General features: G+C 43.4%; 1 protein-coding gene across 1 annotated transcript in view; it reads left to right on the top strand.

Annotated features, from left to right (window-relative positions):
- Window positions 1-1,986: 1,986 nt before the first annotated feature.
- SRFBP1 (serum response factor binding protein 1) overlaps window positions 1,987-20,469 on the top strand; it is a 113,851-nt gene continuing 95,368 nt past the window's right edge. The window contains exon 1 of the mRNA XM_088475087.1: window positions 1,987-2,212. Within this exon, the coding sequence (XP_088331213.1) occupies window positions 2,183-2,212 (30 nt within the window). The 5' untranslated portion in view covers window positions 1,987-2,182. The remainder of the gene's footprint in view (window positions 2,213-20,469) is intronic.

Below are 20,469 nucleotides of genomic sequence, written 5' to 3' on the forward strand. Positions count from 1 at the left end.
TAAATTAAGACTTTAATTTGCTAAAAAACACTTGCTTGCTATCATTTTTCAGCCATTAATAAAAAGTGCAAAAATCAGCCATTTGATACATTTTAAGAACCTCCAGTACTTTCCTTTCCAGTCCTACTATCTCAGTTGCCTCTTTTGGGGTACAGGGTGGTTTCCCCACTTTTTCATGCATCTCCCAGTTTGAAATTTCTAGAAAAGTCACGCAACCATTGTGACTACCATAAATTGGCATTTCTAATTGGATCTCGCCAGGGGCATCTTAAGAGAGGTGGGGGCCCATGTGCATTCCCTGTCCAGGGCCCCTCCTCTCTTCCCGGTGGCCAGCAGTCGATTAACGTGGCTGGCCGGCCACCGCAGCATCAGTAGACTCTGGGCACTAGAGTGTGCCCAGAGTCTACTGCGCATGCTCAGATTGCTCAGATTGCCGGGGAAATGGCGGGGCCACCATTTTCCCAGCGATTTCCAAGTGAGTGACAGTTAGTCAGCGTTTGGGGGTGGTTAGATAAACGCAGGGATTTTTGCCACTGCGTCCTTGCTTGCTGCAGGAGAGAACCTCTGAGTGTCTATACACCTGCTGTGTCTGCAGCACATTAAACTTAGAAGGCTGATTGCTGCTGGTTCTAAATTTGATGTTTTCGGTTTTATCCATGTGCAGCAGATGTGAAATGCTTTCGGTGGGCGTCTCTGTCAGCTATTGCAGCTGCGATGGCATTTGTGTGCAGATCAGGCCCCTATTTGGATTGAGCCTATAGAATTCTACTGGAACAGGGATTCCTGTAGAGGTGTGTACACACTAGACCACAGGTTCTCAAACTTGGTCCTCAGGACCTCAAACAGTGCATGTTTTCCAGGTCTCCACATAGAATCACAAGTGAAATAATTAGCTCCACCTGTGGACCTTTTAAAATGTGTCAGTGAGTAATGATTACACCTGTGTACCTGCTGGGTGACCTGCAAAACATGAGCTGTGTGGGGTCCTGAGGACCGAGTTTGAGATACACTGCACTAGACGATATTATGCACGATTTGGCAGATTTTGAGGCATGAGAACGACAGATCATGCATAATTTGTGCAAATCGTGTGTCCACTCATGATCACGATGTGCGTACCCGCGGATCGTACATCGCATCTTCAGATCTTGGCATTTGTGACCCAGTACTGGTTGTGCTAAATACAGGGGACAAACGACATAGGGGTCCCCTGTATTCAGCGCAACCAGCTCTGAGCTGATCCTGAAAATACAGGGGAAAAATCAGTAGGGTTCCCCTGTATTTACCGGACTCTAGCAGTAATGCCACAGCCAGGGGAACCCTTTCACTGGGTCCCCAGCCAAAGCATTACCCTTGACCGCTAGTCAGCCCAGGTCGGAGATCCCTGGGGGCCAGACCAATAAAGGGGTCCCCCTCTCCAGGGCACCCCAGGCCTAGGCTGATAGCCTGGGGCTTATCCCCGGCACCCCTGGCCGGTGGGTGCCGGGTTGATTATGTAGTGTGGTGCATTTGAAATTGTTAAAAATATTGCTTTTTCTGTGAAACTACAGGTCCAGAAAGCCTCCCCCGCTGGTACCTGTAGTTCCACAGCAAAAGCAATATTAAAAAAAAACACAGAACACACCGTAGAAAGCAAAACTTTATTAAAACATACCTGCACACACACTATCTCACATACTCACCTATGTATCCCTGTTGCCAATCACGTCCTCTTCTCCATGTAGAATCCATAGGGTAAAAAACGGAAATACCCGGACCCGCGAACTAAGTACCATCCTCTAAGGACAGGACTACCTGAATGACCGCTCAGCCACGGGATTTCATAATGGAAATTAAAATCGGTAAAGAGGAGAATCAATATTATTATATGTTCTAACTTTTTTTAACTTGCATTCCGCAATTGTTGTCCCCTATCAAATAGTTCATAACGGTTTCTCAAACCGAGAGTCGGGACACACTGACAGTCAAACGCCTGTAGTCTTTGTAGTGACACTCCTGCTGCCTAGCTACTGTGGCCAATTTCACTACCAGTGTACAACGTTTTTTTTTGACCCTCGGAGGATTCCGTAACCAGACATGCGTACTCCATGTGTTTCTCCTTTGCTACCGGAAGACACGTGGGTCTGCAGTGCTGGATGAGGACTCTCGTGCTGCTGTGTTAGAGAAATAAAGTCAGGACGTCATGGAGACGGTGCTGAACCTGAATAATGAGGTGAGGACGGGAGTGACGTCATGAGACCTAGAGCAGATCACTGGCACATCTGGGTGCACAGCTGCCCGCAGGTCGCCAATGTACTTTCCTGGGCAAACGTTACCTGCCATTATATTGTACTGTGCAGGCATGTTACGTTATAGCACTGCTGTAAGACCTGCTCACCTATATGTGCCACTGTTGTAAGCACTTATTACATACTGTCTTATAGATCTCGCTACTAGAAGCTCTTATATGCTCTACTACACATGTCACTGCTGGAAGCCCTTATTACATGCTTTCATATAGATATCACTGATTGTTGTAAGGTCTACATGCTCTTCTGTATATGTCACTGCTGGAAGCTCATAATACATACTATCCTATATATGTCACTGCTGGAAGCCCTTATTACATGCTTTCCTATAGATATCACTGATTGTTGTAAGACCTTTCTACATGCTCATCTATATATACCACTGCTGGAAGCTCATAATACTGTACATACTATCCGATATATGTCACTACTGGAAGTACTTATTATATGCTATCCTGTATATGTCACTGCTGGAAGCCATTATTATATGCTATCCTGCATATGTCACTGCTGGAAGCCATTTTATATGCTATCCTGTGTATATCACTGTTGGAAGCCATTATTATATGCTATCCCTTATATAATTATTATCCTTTATATGGCGTCACAAGGGTTCCGCAGCACCTCATAAAGAACATTAACAAATGAGCAAACTCATATATATGTCACTGCTGGAAGCCCTTATTACATGCTCTCCTGTATATGTCACTGCTGGAAGCCCTTGTTAGAGATGTGTCCACATACAACTTTCCCCAAATTACCCCTTTTAGCGCACCCCAGGCTTTGTGAGTTTGCTGAGTCAAAAACACTAATTCTAAGTACCTAGTTCTTTATAAGTAAACTAAGATGCAAAATTTGAGAAAAAGTACAGTTTAGGGTGAAAAGGCAAAAGAAAGGTCCTATATGAGTAACTGACGTCATGCATTATGTTTCACCTCTGACTTTATACCAATTTTTTTGCTACAAAGATACTAAACCAAAATACCTAGTATACTATAAGAAAAGTAAAGTGAGGAAAAAGAATGCAGTGTGTAAAAAGGCAAAAGACAAGTCCAATACCAGTGACCTACACAATATGCAAACTTAGACACAAGATTGGGGAAAAGTACACAGCACGGGAATCACGCCATGGGTTTCATGCCATATAGTGTGAAAAGGAATGGACACATCTGTATATGCTTTACTATGTATATCACTGCTGGAATTCTCAATTAAATACTCCCCTATGTACTGTACATCTCTGTTGGGAGCTCCCTCCACTAATACCACTTTTATACTGAAATTCCGGGTCTGACCCGGAGGTTGGAACAGGGTTCCAATGCGGAATTTCACCAGCGCCGACCCAGGATATTCCCGAGTACGCGCCGTTCACACTGGAGCCGGGTCTGCAGAGACCCGGCTTTTCCTGCGTTGAAGTGGACGCTTGGAGATGACGTCTTCTCCCCGCCCCACTGAAGCCGGCCAATCGGCAGGCATGCGGCACGATCCAGGTCACCCTGACCCGGATTGCGCCGTTTACACTGCAGGGTTTCACGGGTTATTCCCGTGTTAAACCCTGCAAGTTACCTGGGTTGGATTGCGGCAATCCAACCCTTTCCCCTTTTACACCAAGGAGCTACCCGGGTTTTAGTTCTGGTGTAAAAGGGGTATAACTAGGCCTGATTGGGGGTTATTCTGTTTTTCGCTCCCATCTAATGTGACTGGGAGCTAATCAATTGTTCTGGGCATCCAGCCCAGAGGCTGCACTTATCGTGGATTTCTGCTCATATCCTCCTGAATTGCGAGTAGAAATCCAAGTAAAATAGGGCTTTGGGGCTGGTCGCGAATGAAGGCCAGGGTGTGCTGCAGTGCGCTGGTCACTTAGCACAGGAAAAGCCGCTTAACGCCGCTAACCCAATGAACTAGGGCACAAGAATTTGGCTGTTGCGACCAGCACTGGGCTGGTAGCACATACAATTAAATAGCCCACAGTCATTTTAGATGGTAGCGATAAAAAATTAAATCTCCATCATTGAAGGGACAGCCAATACATGCCTGTCCTGTCCTTTTTTTTTCCCGGTAAATCTTATTCCTATTGCTTTCCTAGGTCGACCTGCCTTGTTCCTTTGCTGTGGCCTTTATTTTGTTCTCCCTTTTGCCTCAATCTCCTTACCCACGTGTATACAGAAGAGCTCCCTCTGCCCCTCATCACATTTGCTTGAGGGAGGATGGCTCACTTAAGGAGAAGTATTCAGAGATGTAAATATGATTTTTTATTTTTTTTTGTCACAAGTTGCGTGTTTTTAACACGCATGAGCACATATTTGCAATATGTGCCTTTGTCGTGAGACTGTATGTCTAGGGGGCCAAGTACAGGCCTTGAATTGGTGTGCTCACATAGTTAAAGTACAGTAAGGGTGTGGTGTGGATGTATTGTAGGCTTTGAGATGTTGGTGCTCTGACACCGGTGTAAGTGCAACATTGATGATGATGATTGTGTGTAATTGGTTGCACGGGGTAAAAACACACTCATTTATGTAAAACCCCAAAAAGTTCTGCGCCAGTGTTTAAAACGGTGATTTTACACTGCTGTGTACACTCATTTTACACAAATAAACAATGTTCATTCTCTGGTAAGTGTGACAAAAACTTACTATTCACTTTACATTTTACATGCTGCAAGGCACTTGGGTACTTAATAGCTGCACAATCCTGACATTAACTGCAATTTGTTTCCATTGTGTACTGTGATTTTTAGCATTTTCAGAACTTAGTGAAACCGCTTCCAGTCATACTTCAGCTGCATCAGACCCATGTACAGTGCGGTAAGGGGAAGGAGCTAATGACTTTGAATAGGTGGCAAAAATGCCTTTTTTTTTTTTTATAGACACACTTTGCGAGTCCATTTTCATCTCACTCTGAGTAAGGGGTGTTAATCATTGATAGGGATATGTACGCCTCTGTCTTATTGAATGCTCTTCTATATATGTCCCTATAATGAAGTTGATGTGAATTCATAGTTATGACTTGTAGATATAAATACAACACATTTATGTTGGGTACACACATGAGCAGCCGACTGTCCTGCCAACGAAGCGGCCGATTTGGTAAGCTATACACACTTACCAATTGGCCTCTCAAGATGTCTGGCCAGACATCACAACTGGGCGGGCATTTAAATTTGTCTGCCCAGTTGTGATGTCAGTGGTTCCTGCTGCCAGTGCTCAGTGTGTTGCCCATACACAGGCAGATATATTATATCTTCAAGATATCTGCATCGGTTGTGCTGCAGGGCCAACTTGATATGTCCATGAACTATGTCATTCACAGACATATCTTCTGTACACATGTACAGATTAACTTAGCGCTATATCGTTCTTTGGCTTTATGAACAACATATTGCCGTAGTGTGTACCCAGCTTTACTCTCAGTTCTGAAAATTCTGATCATAAATCTGCATGTTTACAGTTTTATTGGCAGCGATAACTAAGCACTGTTAATATTGGCATTATAGACCTAGTTAGACATACGCTTATCACTAGTCCCGATTTTCCATAGACTGAATTTTTGTTTACAGTTAACTAAATCCTTGTTGTGATCTCCCCCCCTTCCTTTTGATGGCTTAAAGTGTTTGTGTAGTGCAGTGTTGTTTCTTCAGTAAAGGAGCTCATCTGATCCCAGTGAGTCCGGATGGTCCCTGTGATGGAAGTATGGACAGAGTTGGATCCCTGGGATGCTAATTGCTACTATTAAGTAGCTAACAAAAGGCTGGAGATTCTGCCCTCCTCTTCATGTGTGAGCGTGCCTTTAGGTCAGTTGTTCCTATATGATGTTACTGTGTCCCACCTTTGTGCTGGGTGGTTGCAAAGGAGAATTTTTACAAACGTGGAGCCTGAGCCCACAAAGAGCATCCATCCTAGGCAAGTCCCTTCCTAGTGTTTTATTAGGAAGAAGCAAAACTTGTCTTCATTTTTGTACAGCATTTGATAAACCTTTAGTTTGATTATTTGTGGATTGTGGGCCTGATTCAGACCCGCTCTGGTGGGCGTGCGGGGGCCTGGCTGCCCAGACGGAGGCGTTCCCATGGGGACGCCTACCGTCTGGGGCCGGCCCCACTGACATCACTAGTGATGTCAGTGGGAGTGCTTTTGGCTCTGATAGAGCCAAAAGCACTCCAGGGCTTGCGGAAGCGCGACCCTACCGCAGGGTCTCGTCGCAAGCCCGACGGTCGCGATGTTCTTGACCATCAGTTTGGCCGCTCGCTATAGCTGTGGGTGGTCACCCACAGCTATGCGAGCGGCCAGGAGGCCGCTCCAAAATGAAGGAGGGACGGCCCTGATTCAGAGCGAGCTTGTGTTCCTAAGCTCAATGAGCCATGGTTCAGCCTCCTGAACATATTAAATTAATTACCTGGGTGGTGACATCTGTGGAGAAGAAGTTTTTCATTATGGAGGATTCAATTACTTTACAGGGGCCAAAGAGATTTAAGCTGGCCACACATCTAAAGATTATCTATCCAACCAGCCAACTACTTGATTGGTTGGAATGAAAATCTGGTAAGGTATGAAAGCAAATCACAATCTGCAATTTGCTACCAAACGCCGGAAAATGGACAAAAACTGTTGTTTGAACAAATTGTTTAGATCAAACATTTAACAAAGTTGTCTGAACGACCATTTTCATCTGTTTTCTCGAATTTAGGAGCAAATTGCTGATCATCATTTACTCCCATACGTTACCAGATTTTCATTCCAACCAATCAACTAGTTGGCTGGTTGGACAGATAATCTTTAGATGTGTGGCCAGCTTTCAGTCAATCAGTATGGCTATGAGGGATGTACACCCTGGTCCCCCGTGACAGTTAGTCCATTGGCTCTCTTATTAAAATTGATGGTCATCAAGTAATGAGTTGGGAAATATATGTGAAGAACCAAGTTAATTTAATTCTGAAGTTGTGATGTTTTGCTTAAACATATTAATAAAATCATGTAGATAGGTGATACCCCATCCCAACTACTTCCGAAATTCAACATTTGGGGCACTGGGGCAGGAGGAACTGGTGTGAATGGCCAAATATTATCTGTAAAGTGCTGCGGAGTATATGTGTGTGTTATATAAATTACTGATAAATAATAGAACTTGACGAAGTGATCAGCCTATAATATTGCATGTTAATATACTCCGATCAGCCATAACATTAAAACGACTTGTACCTAATATTTTGTAGGTCCCTCTCATGCTGCCAAAACAGCTCTGACCCTTGGAGGCATGGGCTCCACTAGACCTCTGAAGGTATCCTGTGGTATCTGGCACTAAGATGTTAGTAGCAGATCCTTTAAGTCCTGTAAGTTAGGGCTTCCATGGTTCGGGCTTTTTTACCAGCACAACCCACAGATGCTCGATGGGATTGAGATATGGGGAATTTGGAGTCAACGCCACTCTTTGATTTTCCTTAAACCATTCCTGAACAATATTTGCAGTGTGGCAGGGCACATTATGCTGCTGAAAGAGGCCACTGCCATCAAAGAATTACCGTTACCATGAAGGGGTGTGCTTGATCTGTAGCAATATTTAGGTAGGTAGTTTGTGTCAAACTAACATCCACATGAATGCCAGGACACAAGGTTTCCCAGCAGAACATTGCCAAGAGCATAACACTGCCTTTGCCAGCTTGCCTTCTTCCCATAGTGCATCCTGATGTCATAACTTCCCCAGGTAAACAACACACATGCACCTGACTGTCCACATGATGTAAAAGAAAATGTGATTCTTCAGCAGTGTTCGCACAATATGCGCTATAGCGCGGTTTTACGCGCTACAGGAAGTTGGGGACCCAGATTTTAGAACAGAGTGGGTCCTCGAGAACGCGTGTAACGCTGCAGCAGCCAATCATCACCGCCGGCGGCGTCTTCTCAAGCAATCCCCGCCGGCGGATTCTCCTCAACGTATAGCTGCTGGCAATGTCTCCCAGAGTGGGCACACACCGGCTGGAGATGGATACGAGTAGTACTACATCTCCCAGAATCCCCTGCACTGTGTGTCCTGACACCTTTCTCTCATAGCCAGCATTAACATTTTCAGCAATTTGTGTTACCGTAGCTCTTCTGTGGGATCAGACCAGGGAGGCCTGCCTTCGCTCCTCATGTAAATTAATGAGCCTTGGGCACTCAGGACCCAGTCGTCAGTTCACAGGTTGTCCTACCTTGCACCACTTTTGGAAGGTACTAACCAATACATACCAGGAACACCTCACGACCTGCTGTTTTAGAGATGCTATGACCCTGTAGTCTAGCCATCACAATTTGACCCTAGTAGCTCAGATCCTTATACTTGTCCATTTTACCTGCTTCCAGCACATCAACTTCACGAATGAAGTGCTCACTTGCTGCTTAATATTTCCCACCCCTTGACAAGTGCCATTGTAACAAGATAATTAATTTTATTCACTTCACCTATCAATCGTTTTAATCTTTTTGCTGATCAGTCTGTTACTAGTTGAGTCAAAATATATTGGCGCCTAAACATTTTTCCTAATAGCATTTAAATTCATTAGAAATATTTTGCTTTGCAAATGTTGGGAGTACAAATAATGCAAATGAGCTGCTCGTTTGCGTTTTGTACCCCCAAACTAGGGCGGAAATTATTGATAACCATTGCACTAGAAGATGGAGGTGCACTTAAGGATAGTGTAAATAAAAAAATCGAAAGCTGCTTTAAGAACTTCATGTTTCTCCAGGTACAGTACTTAGTCGTATATGGCTGTGGCTTCAGAGCACTTAAAGTATGGGCAGAAACCTTCTATAGGGATGCACAACAGAAATGAGGTAGACTGTATTTAAGAAAAAGTAAACAATTCAAAAAGAAATAGATTTTTTTCTTATGTGAATTTTTCTGAATGGATTTCTCTTTTATCCAGAAGTATGTCTCTAGCAGTAGTTGTAGGCCAACTCTACAGTCAAATAATCATTTAACCACACTAATGATGCGTACACATTGTACGATCAGTCAGCGATAACGATATCGCTGACTGATCTCCCTGCACCTTCCCGGTGTGCTGGATGAGCGATATCGATCATCCAGCACACCACCAACCCGCCGTTGATCGCAGGTCCCTATGTAACCTGGTCAGGTTGGCCTGCATGCACAACCAATGGTCGATATCATTATCGTCCATACATGTCCGCGCATCGCTGGACGTTTGAGGGTTGGAAGGCACAAAAACATGAACGATATCGTTATCGTTCATATCATACATATTTTTGGACCGTGTGTACGCACCATTACATTTATTGGATATATTTTATGTTTAGGGAAACAGTGGACACAATGATCCAAAAAAAAATCACTGAAGGTAAATCTTGTCATATGCTGCAAGACATTTTTCTATCGACCAGGAAAGCAACATTTTTAAACAGTATTTTAATTGATTCAGGAATAGGGAAGGTAAACCAGGACCAGTGGTCACACTTAATTTTTTTTTTTTATGAATAAAAATATTTCTCTTCACATTTTTAAAGCGTATTGTTTTTTCCAAAGAGGAGTAAAAACTGAGATAGATACACACAATACATACATGGACATACAATGTACAGAGTGAAACCGTGGTGGAATACATTCCTCTGTGAATTCAAAAGCAGCTCAGGAAAAGCAACTAACTTATCGGTACCTTTAAAAATCCTTCTACCTCCAACCTGTCCAGCCTTCCCTATGTACCTCAGACCAGGCAGTGCCGGAGTTCTGTGTGAACAACTGTGAAACGGAGGTCACCAATCTCTCCATACAGTTGTGCTGGCATGCAATGCAGCTGGCGGTGTTGTAGTATTGTCCATTGTTGATTATAGGGCTTGATGCTACACAGTGCCATGGAGACATGTTACCGTCATGGAACTGTCACTGAAAAGGCAGGAGAGAGATCTCAAAAAACATAGAGGGAAATGTAATCGACTCGCCCATGCCTGAAAGTCGTAGGCTATCTGAGGGAAATGTAATAGACTCGCCCATGCCTGAAAGTCGTAGGCTATTGGAGGGAAATGTAATAGACTCGCCCATGCCTGAAAGTCGTAGGCTATCTGATGTGTTAAAGTGGCAATCATTTACAGTCAAAACCTGGTTGGTTCTCTTTTTTTTTTTTTTTCTTTTTTAGTTCTTTATTTAGAGAGCTCGCAGAAACCAATATGAGAAAACACAAGTATAATAACAATTACATATGAGCTGTTTTGTAAATAAAATAGTTGGCAATAAACCAAAACCTGGAAGTTGAATAGAAAAAAAGGCATATGAAAGAGATGGTTGGGGACAGAACTACCAAGGGTAGCAAGGTACCATAAACAATTGGTAGTAAGTGTGGAGATCACAGATGGCGAAGTGCCTTCGTATGAAAGCTGTGGCGCCCACAACTGAAAGAACAATATGGCCTCTATCGTGAAGATAGATAATATTTTCCATCTCCGCTATATGCCGGATTTGTGACTTTAGGGCAGAGAGGGACGGTGGGAGAGGGTTTTTCCAGTTGCGAGCAATCAAACTTCTAGCAGCGACGAAGATATGGGATAACTTAACAGAGTGCTTACTAATATCAGGAGTCGGATAGCTTAAAAGGAAGGTCCATGGGTCCTTCGCAATCGGGGCCTCAAATATATTATTGAGAAGAGTATGAACCAAGGTCCAAAAAAGGTTCTAGGACTGGGCAGGTCCACCAGATATTGACTAGGGTACCCCGAAAGCTGCAGTTTCTCCAACAGAGAGGGGTGAGGCAGAGGGGAACATGTGGGAGAGCTGTACTGGAGTATAGTACTAGTGGTAGTATCATTTGTAAGAAGTTTCTTTAAAAAGAGAGAGAAGTTTTAGCAATTGCCAGCCTCATGTTGTCCCAAGCCTCCTCGTCGGGTGAGGGCCGAGGTCTATCTCCCAGGAGGATTCATTGGGATTATTATTAGGGAGAGTAGCATCGATGAGAATGCCATAGATTTGAGAGCTCATCCCTTTACACATGGGGCAATGTTTACAGAGTCATTCAAAGGGGGTGAGGTCACGGAGAAGCGGGGGCCTGTGGTAAGGAGCATAAAAAGTGCCTTATTTGGAAGTATTCAAAGGTTTTTAGGATTTGGGTTGGAGACTGCAATTGTAGGTCTGAGAGAGAAAGCCAGAGCCCATGAGAGCTAAAATCAGCAGGAAATTTTAGGGACGCTTTTATCCACTTCATGCGGGCCACATGCAAACCTGGGAGGGGAATTGGGATTATGCCATATGGGGGTAAGAGGAGATATAGAGGAGGTAATAGCAAATTTAAATGAGTATAAAGTCCATATGCAACCAAGTTGGTTCTTGCTGTAATCCCGCAGATGCCTGCAAGTTTGCAGGTCATTACATTTCCTTCATAGTATCTTGGTTAGAAGAAAGCATTTGGGTATAGGATCCCGGCAGTCAGAATCCTGACATGGTTAGGATATCGACATTTGTTAGTAAGTATCCTAACCCACTTGATATTTGATGTTGACCTGTCATAGGCAGAAAATAATTTGATTTCTCTCTGCATTGCAAGTAGCCGGCAAAAACATTGTTATAGTAGATTAGCTCAGTCGATATCAAGTCTTTCCTGGAGAATGGACTTTCTTCAAAGAGTCTGGACTTCCTCATATTTGATGGTGATATTAAATTGAATTGTTTCCCATCAAAGGTACACTAGAACAAATAGAATGTATGCTCTATTGATTCCATGGAATTTCCATATTGAGTATGTATCCCCTCCTTTTCCTATCATTGACCACACTTTGTGGAAGATCAAGAGATAAGGAGCAGAAGTTATAACAGGCCCTTTCCCTTTTTGTCCACACCACTGGTGATTTGCAGTGCCTTGGGCAATGCTGCTGGTACAGCCTTGTCCTCTAGCATCTCAGCCAGAACCACTGCATCAAGGAAAGATTCTGCATGTCCATCCAAATACTTTCTTCTTGAGAGTGTGGAGATTGAGCAGTCATTGCTAAAAAATAAATAAAAAAAAAGCACAGGAGCCGGTAACAAAGTAGTTGTGGTACCTTTTTAAAGCTATAAAGTAAAATGATGTCTTTGTCTATTATTTGATTTGGAAGTTATTCATTATCTCATGCAAATCTAAATAAATTGATCATGATTCTGCTACGATTCCATGGGTCCAGAATGTCGACACGATAATGTCATTACGTTTAGAATGTTGATGTTTAGATATCCAGAATGTCGATAACCAGAATGTTGACACATGAAGTTAGGGTTAAGGCTGGTACAGACTAGACAATGTCTAGTGTGTACCGACCTCGTTAGCGACTGCACCCAGTGAGGTGCCGGCATCAGCAAGTGCGTACACACCATCGTCCGATGGGCGATGTTGCTGACGATCCTCGGGAGCAAGCATCGTCAGCAACATAGCGGGTACACACTAGACGATGTGCCTGTTATCGGCCGGATCGGATAAGATATCGTCTAGTGTGTATCTGGCATTAGACTTCAGGTAGGATTAGGGTGAGGGTTAGAGTTCGTTTAAAGCTATAAATGCCCAGAGCTATGGGTTAACACGTTCGCAGTACCGCTGATAAAGGCATAGAGCAGATATCTGTGTGAGCTTCCCTCTGGCTCAAACAGAAATCCGCGTTCAGTACAGCCTGTGGGCTACAATTGAAGTACCCTGGCGACGGCATTATCTGGGGGGTTACTTACTGCAACTATTTGAATCCAGCCCTTAGTGTCTCTGCTCTTGTGCCATATTTTAATGTGCCCATTTATTACACATTTTAAGGATATTGGATATCACAATGGAGTTTTGTACTTTTATATGGGTTCATGGCCACTGGGTATTTCCATCTGTGCTACCGCTATCCCTTTCACTCCCTCCTCTGGCATTGACACAGAAACATTTCAGCTATATTTGTATTGTTTTAATATAGGGGGTGTCAGAGTGAAATATAAATGGTGCAGAGATTAGATTTGAGGTTGATTTCTGAATATTGAGCCACTGTTTTATCCACTTCCAAGTTTTTCTTTTTTTAATAGGTTATCAGCATTTGGCCAATACGCCATCATTTTCACCTTTAGCACACAGGGTTGGGACATCCTATGGTACTTGAAGTCAGGAGCTGGTACTCACTATGAACATGTAAACATAGAATGGAAAGATCAATAAACTAAGGAGGGCTTTTTCTGAAAATCAACTGCTTTAAAACCTTCATAACAGCCCATGCTTAACCTGCATCCGGTTGTGCTGGACCTCTACCTTAGATTGCCTACAAATGGTGGAGAGATGGACCTTTGTTTTTAGTATTCTGCCCAGAAGCCATTTCATTTAGTAAAACAGTAAAAATATTAGCACATTTTGTGATAATGTGACAATAATTGTTGTACCATATTGTGATTAAATGTACATATTTCATGGTGGTAGCAAGCCATCTATTAAAGCTTGGGTCCTGACACATTTACTCTGTGAGTTTCTGTAAACACTAATTTTTGCTCTTTAATAAACCCAGAACATGAACTTGTTATTATGAGGCCCTGCTTGGATGTTTGAGTTTAGAGCATTCTAGTGCAGGCAGGCTATGGAGGCAGAATCCTGCAAATCTACATGCCCACACTGTTCTGGGCATGCACATTTTAAATGCACTTAAGATCCTGTACACCTACTGAGGTATTGCTCGATCTGCATCAACTCCATAGTATGTAGTATAGACCCAATATCATTTTTTGAGGCTATTCTGGTATTAGTGGATGATGCAGATTGTCCAGTGCTTGGTGGTGTGATGTAACAGCTGTGTATGTATAGCTTTCATGTCTTAGTAAATGAATTGCCCAGTGCATAGCAGTTTCTCAAAGATATTTGACAAGTTTTTATTTAATTTTGCGGATTCATGGAAATATACTACACGTATTAAACTACTACAGTATATAATAATCATCTAAGATCTGTCCATCACTCCCTTCTCCCCACCAACGGCACTGACTGCAGCACTGGGAAGGGCCAGACCACAGCACAGGAAACAGATACGTGTAACGGGGAGGTGATGGAAAGGTGGGAGTACCAAGGTGACCTGCTGGGTCCCTTTATTCGTATGATTAATTAAATATTTAGTTTGTGATGTTCATGTGTCATAGGCAGAATTGCAAAGCAGTTTACATCATTTGCAACATTAGATCTTATAATGCACAGCAGCTTTATTAAATGAACTTGATGTTTTGATGTATCTCATTTCTCCCGACTAAAACCTTTTTTTATTTTGGCTGATGAAATGTACTGTATTCATAACTCCCTAAATTAATCTGACATATGGTGACATACTCAGCATATGCTCTAGATGGCAGCACACCATCACAAATGTTCATCTATTTAGTAAGTAATCATCTAAACCTTGTATATTTGCAGATTTAGGCCCTCATTCAGAGCCGTACGCTCTGAGCAGAGCGCACGCTCTGAATGAGGGCCGGGCTCCATTTTCATGGAGCGTCCTCCTGGACGCTCGTATAGCTGTGGGTGACCACCCACAGGCTATACGAGCGTGCTTTCTGATGGCCGCGATGGTCGAGACCATCGCGACCATCGAAATTGCGAGCCGGAGCCTGCGGTTGAGGTTTTCAACCGCAAGCTCCGGAGTGATTTTGGCTCTATCAGAGCCAAAATCACTCCCACTGACATCACTAGTGATGTCAGTGGGCCGGCTTCTGACGGGAGGCGTTCCCGTGGGAACGCCCCCGGCACGCCCACCAAAGGGGGCGTGCTGTCAATCAACATTGACAGCACGCCCCCTTTGATCGGACACAACGAGCGAAGGACTTTCCTTCGCTCGTCGCGTCTGGCGCATGCGCACGACGGAGCTCCCTCCGTTGTGCGCATGCTCAGTGCATAACATCGACCCACTTGCGAGCGGACAGCCGCTCGCGAGTGGGTCTGAATCAGGCCCTTAGTTTTTTCTTGTTGGTATCTCCTTTGCAATGAATATATATTGAAAGCCAATTTTATTAATGGTTCCATTTGTTTGTATTTTTTTTTCCTGAAGCTGATTTGTGACTACAAAAATATGTAGACCGATACTTTGTTCTGTGTACTTCAAATGGAACTTTTGGCTGTTTTTGACAGAAATTACTCTTGACTCAATTTTATACTTTAAATAGGACGTGGTTTCCCTGTAGTTATTTGTTGCTATGAAGATGAATTACAGTATTTCTTCTTCAGGGTCCATAGGTGATCCACAGGGATACCATCGGGTGTGTGGTTGGAGTGATCCAGACACCAAACAGTTAAAACTTTAGCTCGCAGGATGCCCCGTTCCTCCTCCACATATACCCCAGCCACAGGCAGACAGTTTTACGTTTGGTGCCAGCAGGGCCGGTCACGCCTTTAGACAGGGGGACTGCTTAAGCAGCCCCAAGCTTTAATTTTATGACGCTACCAGTGAACAACTGGCCTACATCTCCCATATTCGGCCTCTTATTTGGGAGAAGCTGCGTTGGATACTGGAATCCTTGCCTCTAAGGGCTGACCGTGGACTGCCTGCAAACACATGGCTGGCTCATCAATTGGAAAAAGTCCTCCCTATCTCCGACATAGTGGATGGTACATCTGGGGGCACTCCTCGATTCTCGAATACAGAGGATCTTTCTGCCAGCGGACAAGAGACCCCTCAGCCGCCTTCGTGGACGCTCTGGCAGTGAAGTGGGACTTCAATCTTGCATGCCTCTTTCCTCCTATCTCCCTCCTCCAGAGGGTTCTCTGAAAGTTCAAGCAAGAAGGCGTCAGGGTGATACGAATAGCCCCAGCCTGGCCCAGGCAACATTGGTTTTCTCCATAGACACTCCTTTTCCATTTTTACAATATATATTGGACAATACATATAAGCATTAAGTTCCAACAAGAGTGAATGGTGAACACTGGAAGAAAAAAGCCATGTACTATTTTCCTCGGGATGTAGTCATAATACAGATGGCCGGGAAGCTGTCTGACGAAATTCCGACTTGGGACTACAGATAGAAGTCAAAATCTAATCGGCCTAACTTTAGCCCTGACGATGGAATCCCGACAGACTGCTTCCCGAACTAAGGTAAGCAGGCTACTGTTAGCTCTTAGCCGTGGGGTGGGGTTAGAGTTAGGCACCACTGGGGGGAAGGTTAGGGTTAGGCACCACCCCGGAGAGGGTTAGGTTTAGGGTGCGGGGTGGGGAGGTTATTTTTAGGCACCCCTGGGGGGACTTAGGGTTATGCACCGCCTAGAAAAGAAGAAAAGATAACCGCGCTCCAGATTATTAATAGACAGCACCATGTAGTCATTTGAAAATATTTAATAAATAAAAAGGATGTTACGTTCGTTCTATCGCAATGCTTTCCTTAAAAAAATATATAATAAAAAACCATAAGAATCAAAAGACTTGACAAAATGGTTAAACATTAATACATTGTATCAGCTGATTGTTACAAATCTTACAAAAGGTTCACAATAAACCTCTCTTGACACCAGTCCTTATAGTGTGGCAATGAAAAGCAGTACAATCATATAAGATCCACTTATCCTTGAAGTTTGTAGCCAGATAGCTGTGTCCGGCTAGTTTAATTGTTTTGTCACTTGCTTTTTATACCGAATTGAAATGTAAATAAATAAGTCCACCAGCAGTGATATAGCAATCACCGAGGAAAAGCTGCTAATTCTCTGGATCCTTTTCCATACAACAATGTTCACACTGCACATAAATCAATCTTTAGGTTGATGAAAGGAGCAAAAGAAATGTCCCAACAGGTGTCACTGTGCAGATATCACAGTGTCTGTATGTGCGAGAGGCTGTCTGTATCTCTGCCCCCTGGTAAGGTATCGCTGTACCACTCACCTGATCTGTGTGGGTCCCATCGTGGGTGGTGTGCAGGAAGCAGTGTTGCTTTGGCACTAGCAGTGCTAGGCTTAGGATCCGTATATGGCAGACAATGGATAGCGGACACCGTGTTCAAGTTTCCGGTTCAGTCACACGCAGTAAGCCGTGGTGTGCAAATCAGCTGGTATCAAGAGCTGGTAAAAGTTATATCACTGTAACACGTTTCTTCCCCAGCTGGGGATTTCTTCAGAGGGGTGTGTTATGGAAAACACCAAGGGAGGGTTAGGGGGGGAGAAAGGGTATGGTCAGCTGATTTACCTGCCCGTCGGGATTCTTCTTGTTCGGGCTTCCGGTGGATTTCATACCCAACCCATTTTCCTTTGCTCTGAGCTTATCAGTTAATCAGAGACGCTTTGCTGATTCATTGCATTTTAGGCTGCATGTCTCATCACAATTCTTCTATAGTTTACCACTAACTGTTGCATCTGGTATCGTCTGTGTTTTTCCTCTCTGTCTCCGGACTTTATAGCTGGCTGTGTGTATTGAGCATTGTGGGGTGACTGGCAGGAAGAGTAGTGAGATATCAGACAGTGTGGAGTCTTCTGGGGGTCTGCTCTTGGTTTCGGGGCCCAACATGGATGTGGGTGGGGATAGGGAGTTTACAGCACTGCACTTTTAATGTGTGCGAGTTAATATGAGGTGCAAACGCCTGCTTCCTCCCTCCAGTGCCTGGTGTTATTGGTTCATTAGGTCTGGTCTGTCCACCACTGCTTATCAGCACTGAGGAATATTATATAGATATTTTGATCAGTGCCTGGAGAAGCTAATGGAACCTCATCCATAGGATTTGCCTTTCAATACATGGTTGGGCAATAGAAGCAACACTTTTTATTTCAAAGTAATTATTTATTTTGCTATAAGCATTAAATATAAGCATCGTACATAAAATTACTGCAATACTTTAGTCAACACACTGTGGGCCTGATTCATCTGTGGAAATAGAGTGAGATTTAGCACTTAATTGATCATCTTGGTGAAACCATGCTGCACTGCAGGTGGGGCAGATTTAAAATGTGCAGAGAGATTTAGATTTGGGGGGGTATGAGTCCAAATTGACATCTAAAGTGCTGTGTGATAATAAAGCTGTGCAGTATTTGTGGGCTACATACAAAAGCAGCCAGTATTTACCCTACATGCAAAAAAAATAATGTATTTACACCCCTTGCATTGCAACATGGTTTGTCCAGGTACACAGTTAAGTGCTAATTCTCACTCTATACCCAAAGCTAAATCAGGCCCTGTGTTTGTAACGCTGACAAAACATGTATGTCCTAAGGTATTACCTGGCTGTTCATATGAATTGTGCCCCTTTGTACTATTGTAAATAATTATAACACGTATAATAAAAATATTGTGAAGTGCTTATTTTCTTGTATGTTAATTCAATACTATGAGCTAGCATAAAACATATATGTGGCTTCTATGTTTCCTGCATTTATGTACAAGTGGCTAGTGTCATCAGTGGGAGGTGCAATAGTCTTTTCTCTAACAGACATATACAGGTATCTGCATTATAACATAACCTTCAACATTTAGTATTGCTATTGTGGGGTAAAGCATAGCATATACTTAGGTGGTATTATATGTGATCTTTCTGCTATATTGTTATGTTTTAGGTGTGGATATGTTAACCATTATTGTATTTGACCTTTTAGTAATATAAACTTGTCTGTATCCTTGTCTAGTATTAGTTGTTTCTCCTTCTGAGTGACATGATCTTTTATCCTATAACCTGGAATCTGGTTCTGTGGCCAGTTTTACCTCCTACAACTGGATGTGCGCATCTGATGTCGGCACACACAGACAGATGCTCCCATTGTCTGGCAGGATTATCACTTTCTCATGTCCAATCAAATCCACTTAATTTTTGGGACACAGAAGACAATTCAGGGCAAATTGATTAAAAAGAAAAAGACCAGAAATAGACAAAGATGACCTGTATGGTGTTTCTGAGGAGCACCGACAGCCTGTACGTAGCAGAGCCAGCCATGTGAAAATTGCAGTACCTCAATTCACCAGCAACTAGTGGCATGGCTGAGAATTTATGAATATGCCTGTCAAACTCGTGTGAATAAACCTATAAAACACCCAGCTGCTAAATAATATATTCTAATATGTAGAATTTTTATTGGATCATCTTGAACCAGCTTTTAAAATACATATCCTGCAATGTAACCTTTTGCCGTCTTGAAGTGTGCAAATGGTCATTATAGCAATAGGGCAGAGCTCTGCCATAACATAGTAACTTTATTAGTGAGCCCGATGAATTGAACAACAGTGTTCCGCTGCTGGAGGTTATACACAGTGGTAACATCCTTTTCGAGTCCCCCTAGAGCACCAATTTACATAACACAGCAACTGATCTACACCATCGTAATGCATTGTTTTAATGAACGTTCTAACAATAAGGCACATTGTAGCACGTACATCATTTACAGTTAGATTTTTTAGGAATTGACCTAGTCTCTATGGCTGCGGATTCCTTAATCATACCATACAGCTTAGAGAAAAAAATCTGTATTTCTGTGTGTGTACACAGGAGTGTTTCCAGCAGCTGTTTCTAGGCTGCCACATCATCAGCTCTGTGATACCACAGACAAATTCAGCTTGGGAGAAGTAAAAGCCCTCCCTACTGAACAATGAAAGCTGAACTTAATTGTCTACTCTGTGAGCAAGCTCATTACTACATTTGCTCAATGTACAATCAAAGTTTAATGAGATACTGTAACACTTTCTGGCTTTTGTGTGATGCTAGCAAATAAAACATTTGATAGCACATATTAGCTTCGATGTCTTGCATACACGCTGTGTATGTTTACAATTCTCAACATGTAGTATATCACAATGCTCATTTAATACAGTAATGCAAGCAGACTATGTGCTGTAACCCATGGCAGCCAATTAGAAATTAGCCAAATTTCACTGCTGACTGGATACGCTTAGTTACAGCGGAATCAGCATGAATGACCGCCGGATGTCAGTGCTGCGGTTCAGATACCAACGCCGGCAGCCCGATAATTGAAAATCCTGACAGCACAGGCAAGTATACTATCCCTAACCCTCCCTTAGGGGTGCCCAACCCTAACCTCCCCCCCAGTGTCTAAACCTAACCCCCCCTACCCCTAGCCTGACCCTAACTTTCCCCGGTGGTCCCTAAACCTAGCCCCCCCCATCCCCGGCTAAGTGTATACCCACCCCTGGCAGAAGACGATCGGTCCGGCATCCTCTCGGCGTTTTAGGGCCGGGATTAACATAGGCGTCAGTACTTCCACACCTATGTTAAATCCCTTGCCGGGATTACAGTGTCGGGATTGAGACCGGCGGCCGCT

This window comes from Taudactylus pleione, unplaced genomic scaffold (assembly GCF_031769625.1).
Source record: "Taudactylus pleione unplaced genomic scaffold, aTauple2 ptg000162l, whole genome shotgun sequence".
Taxonomy (NCBI): Eukaryota; Metazoa; Chordata; class Amphibia; order Anura; family Myobatrachidae; genus Taudactylus; species Taudactylus pleione.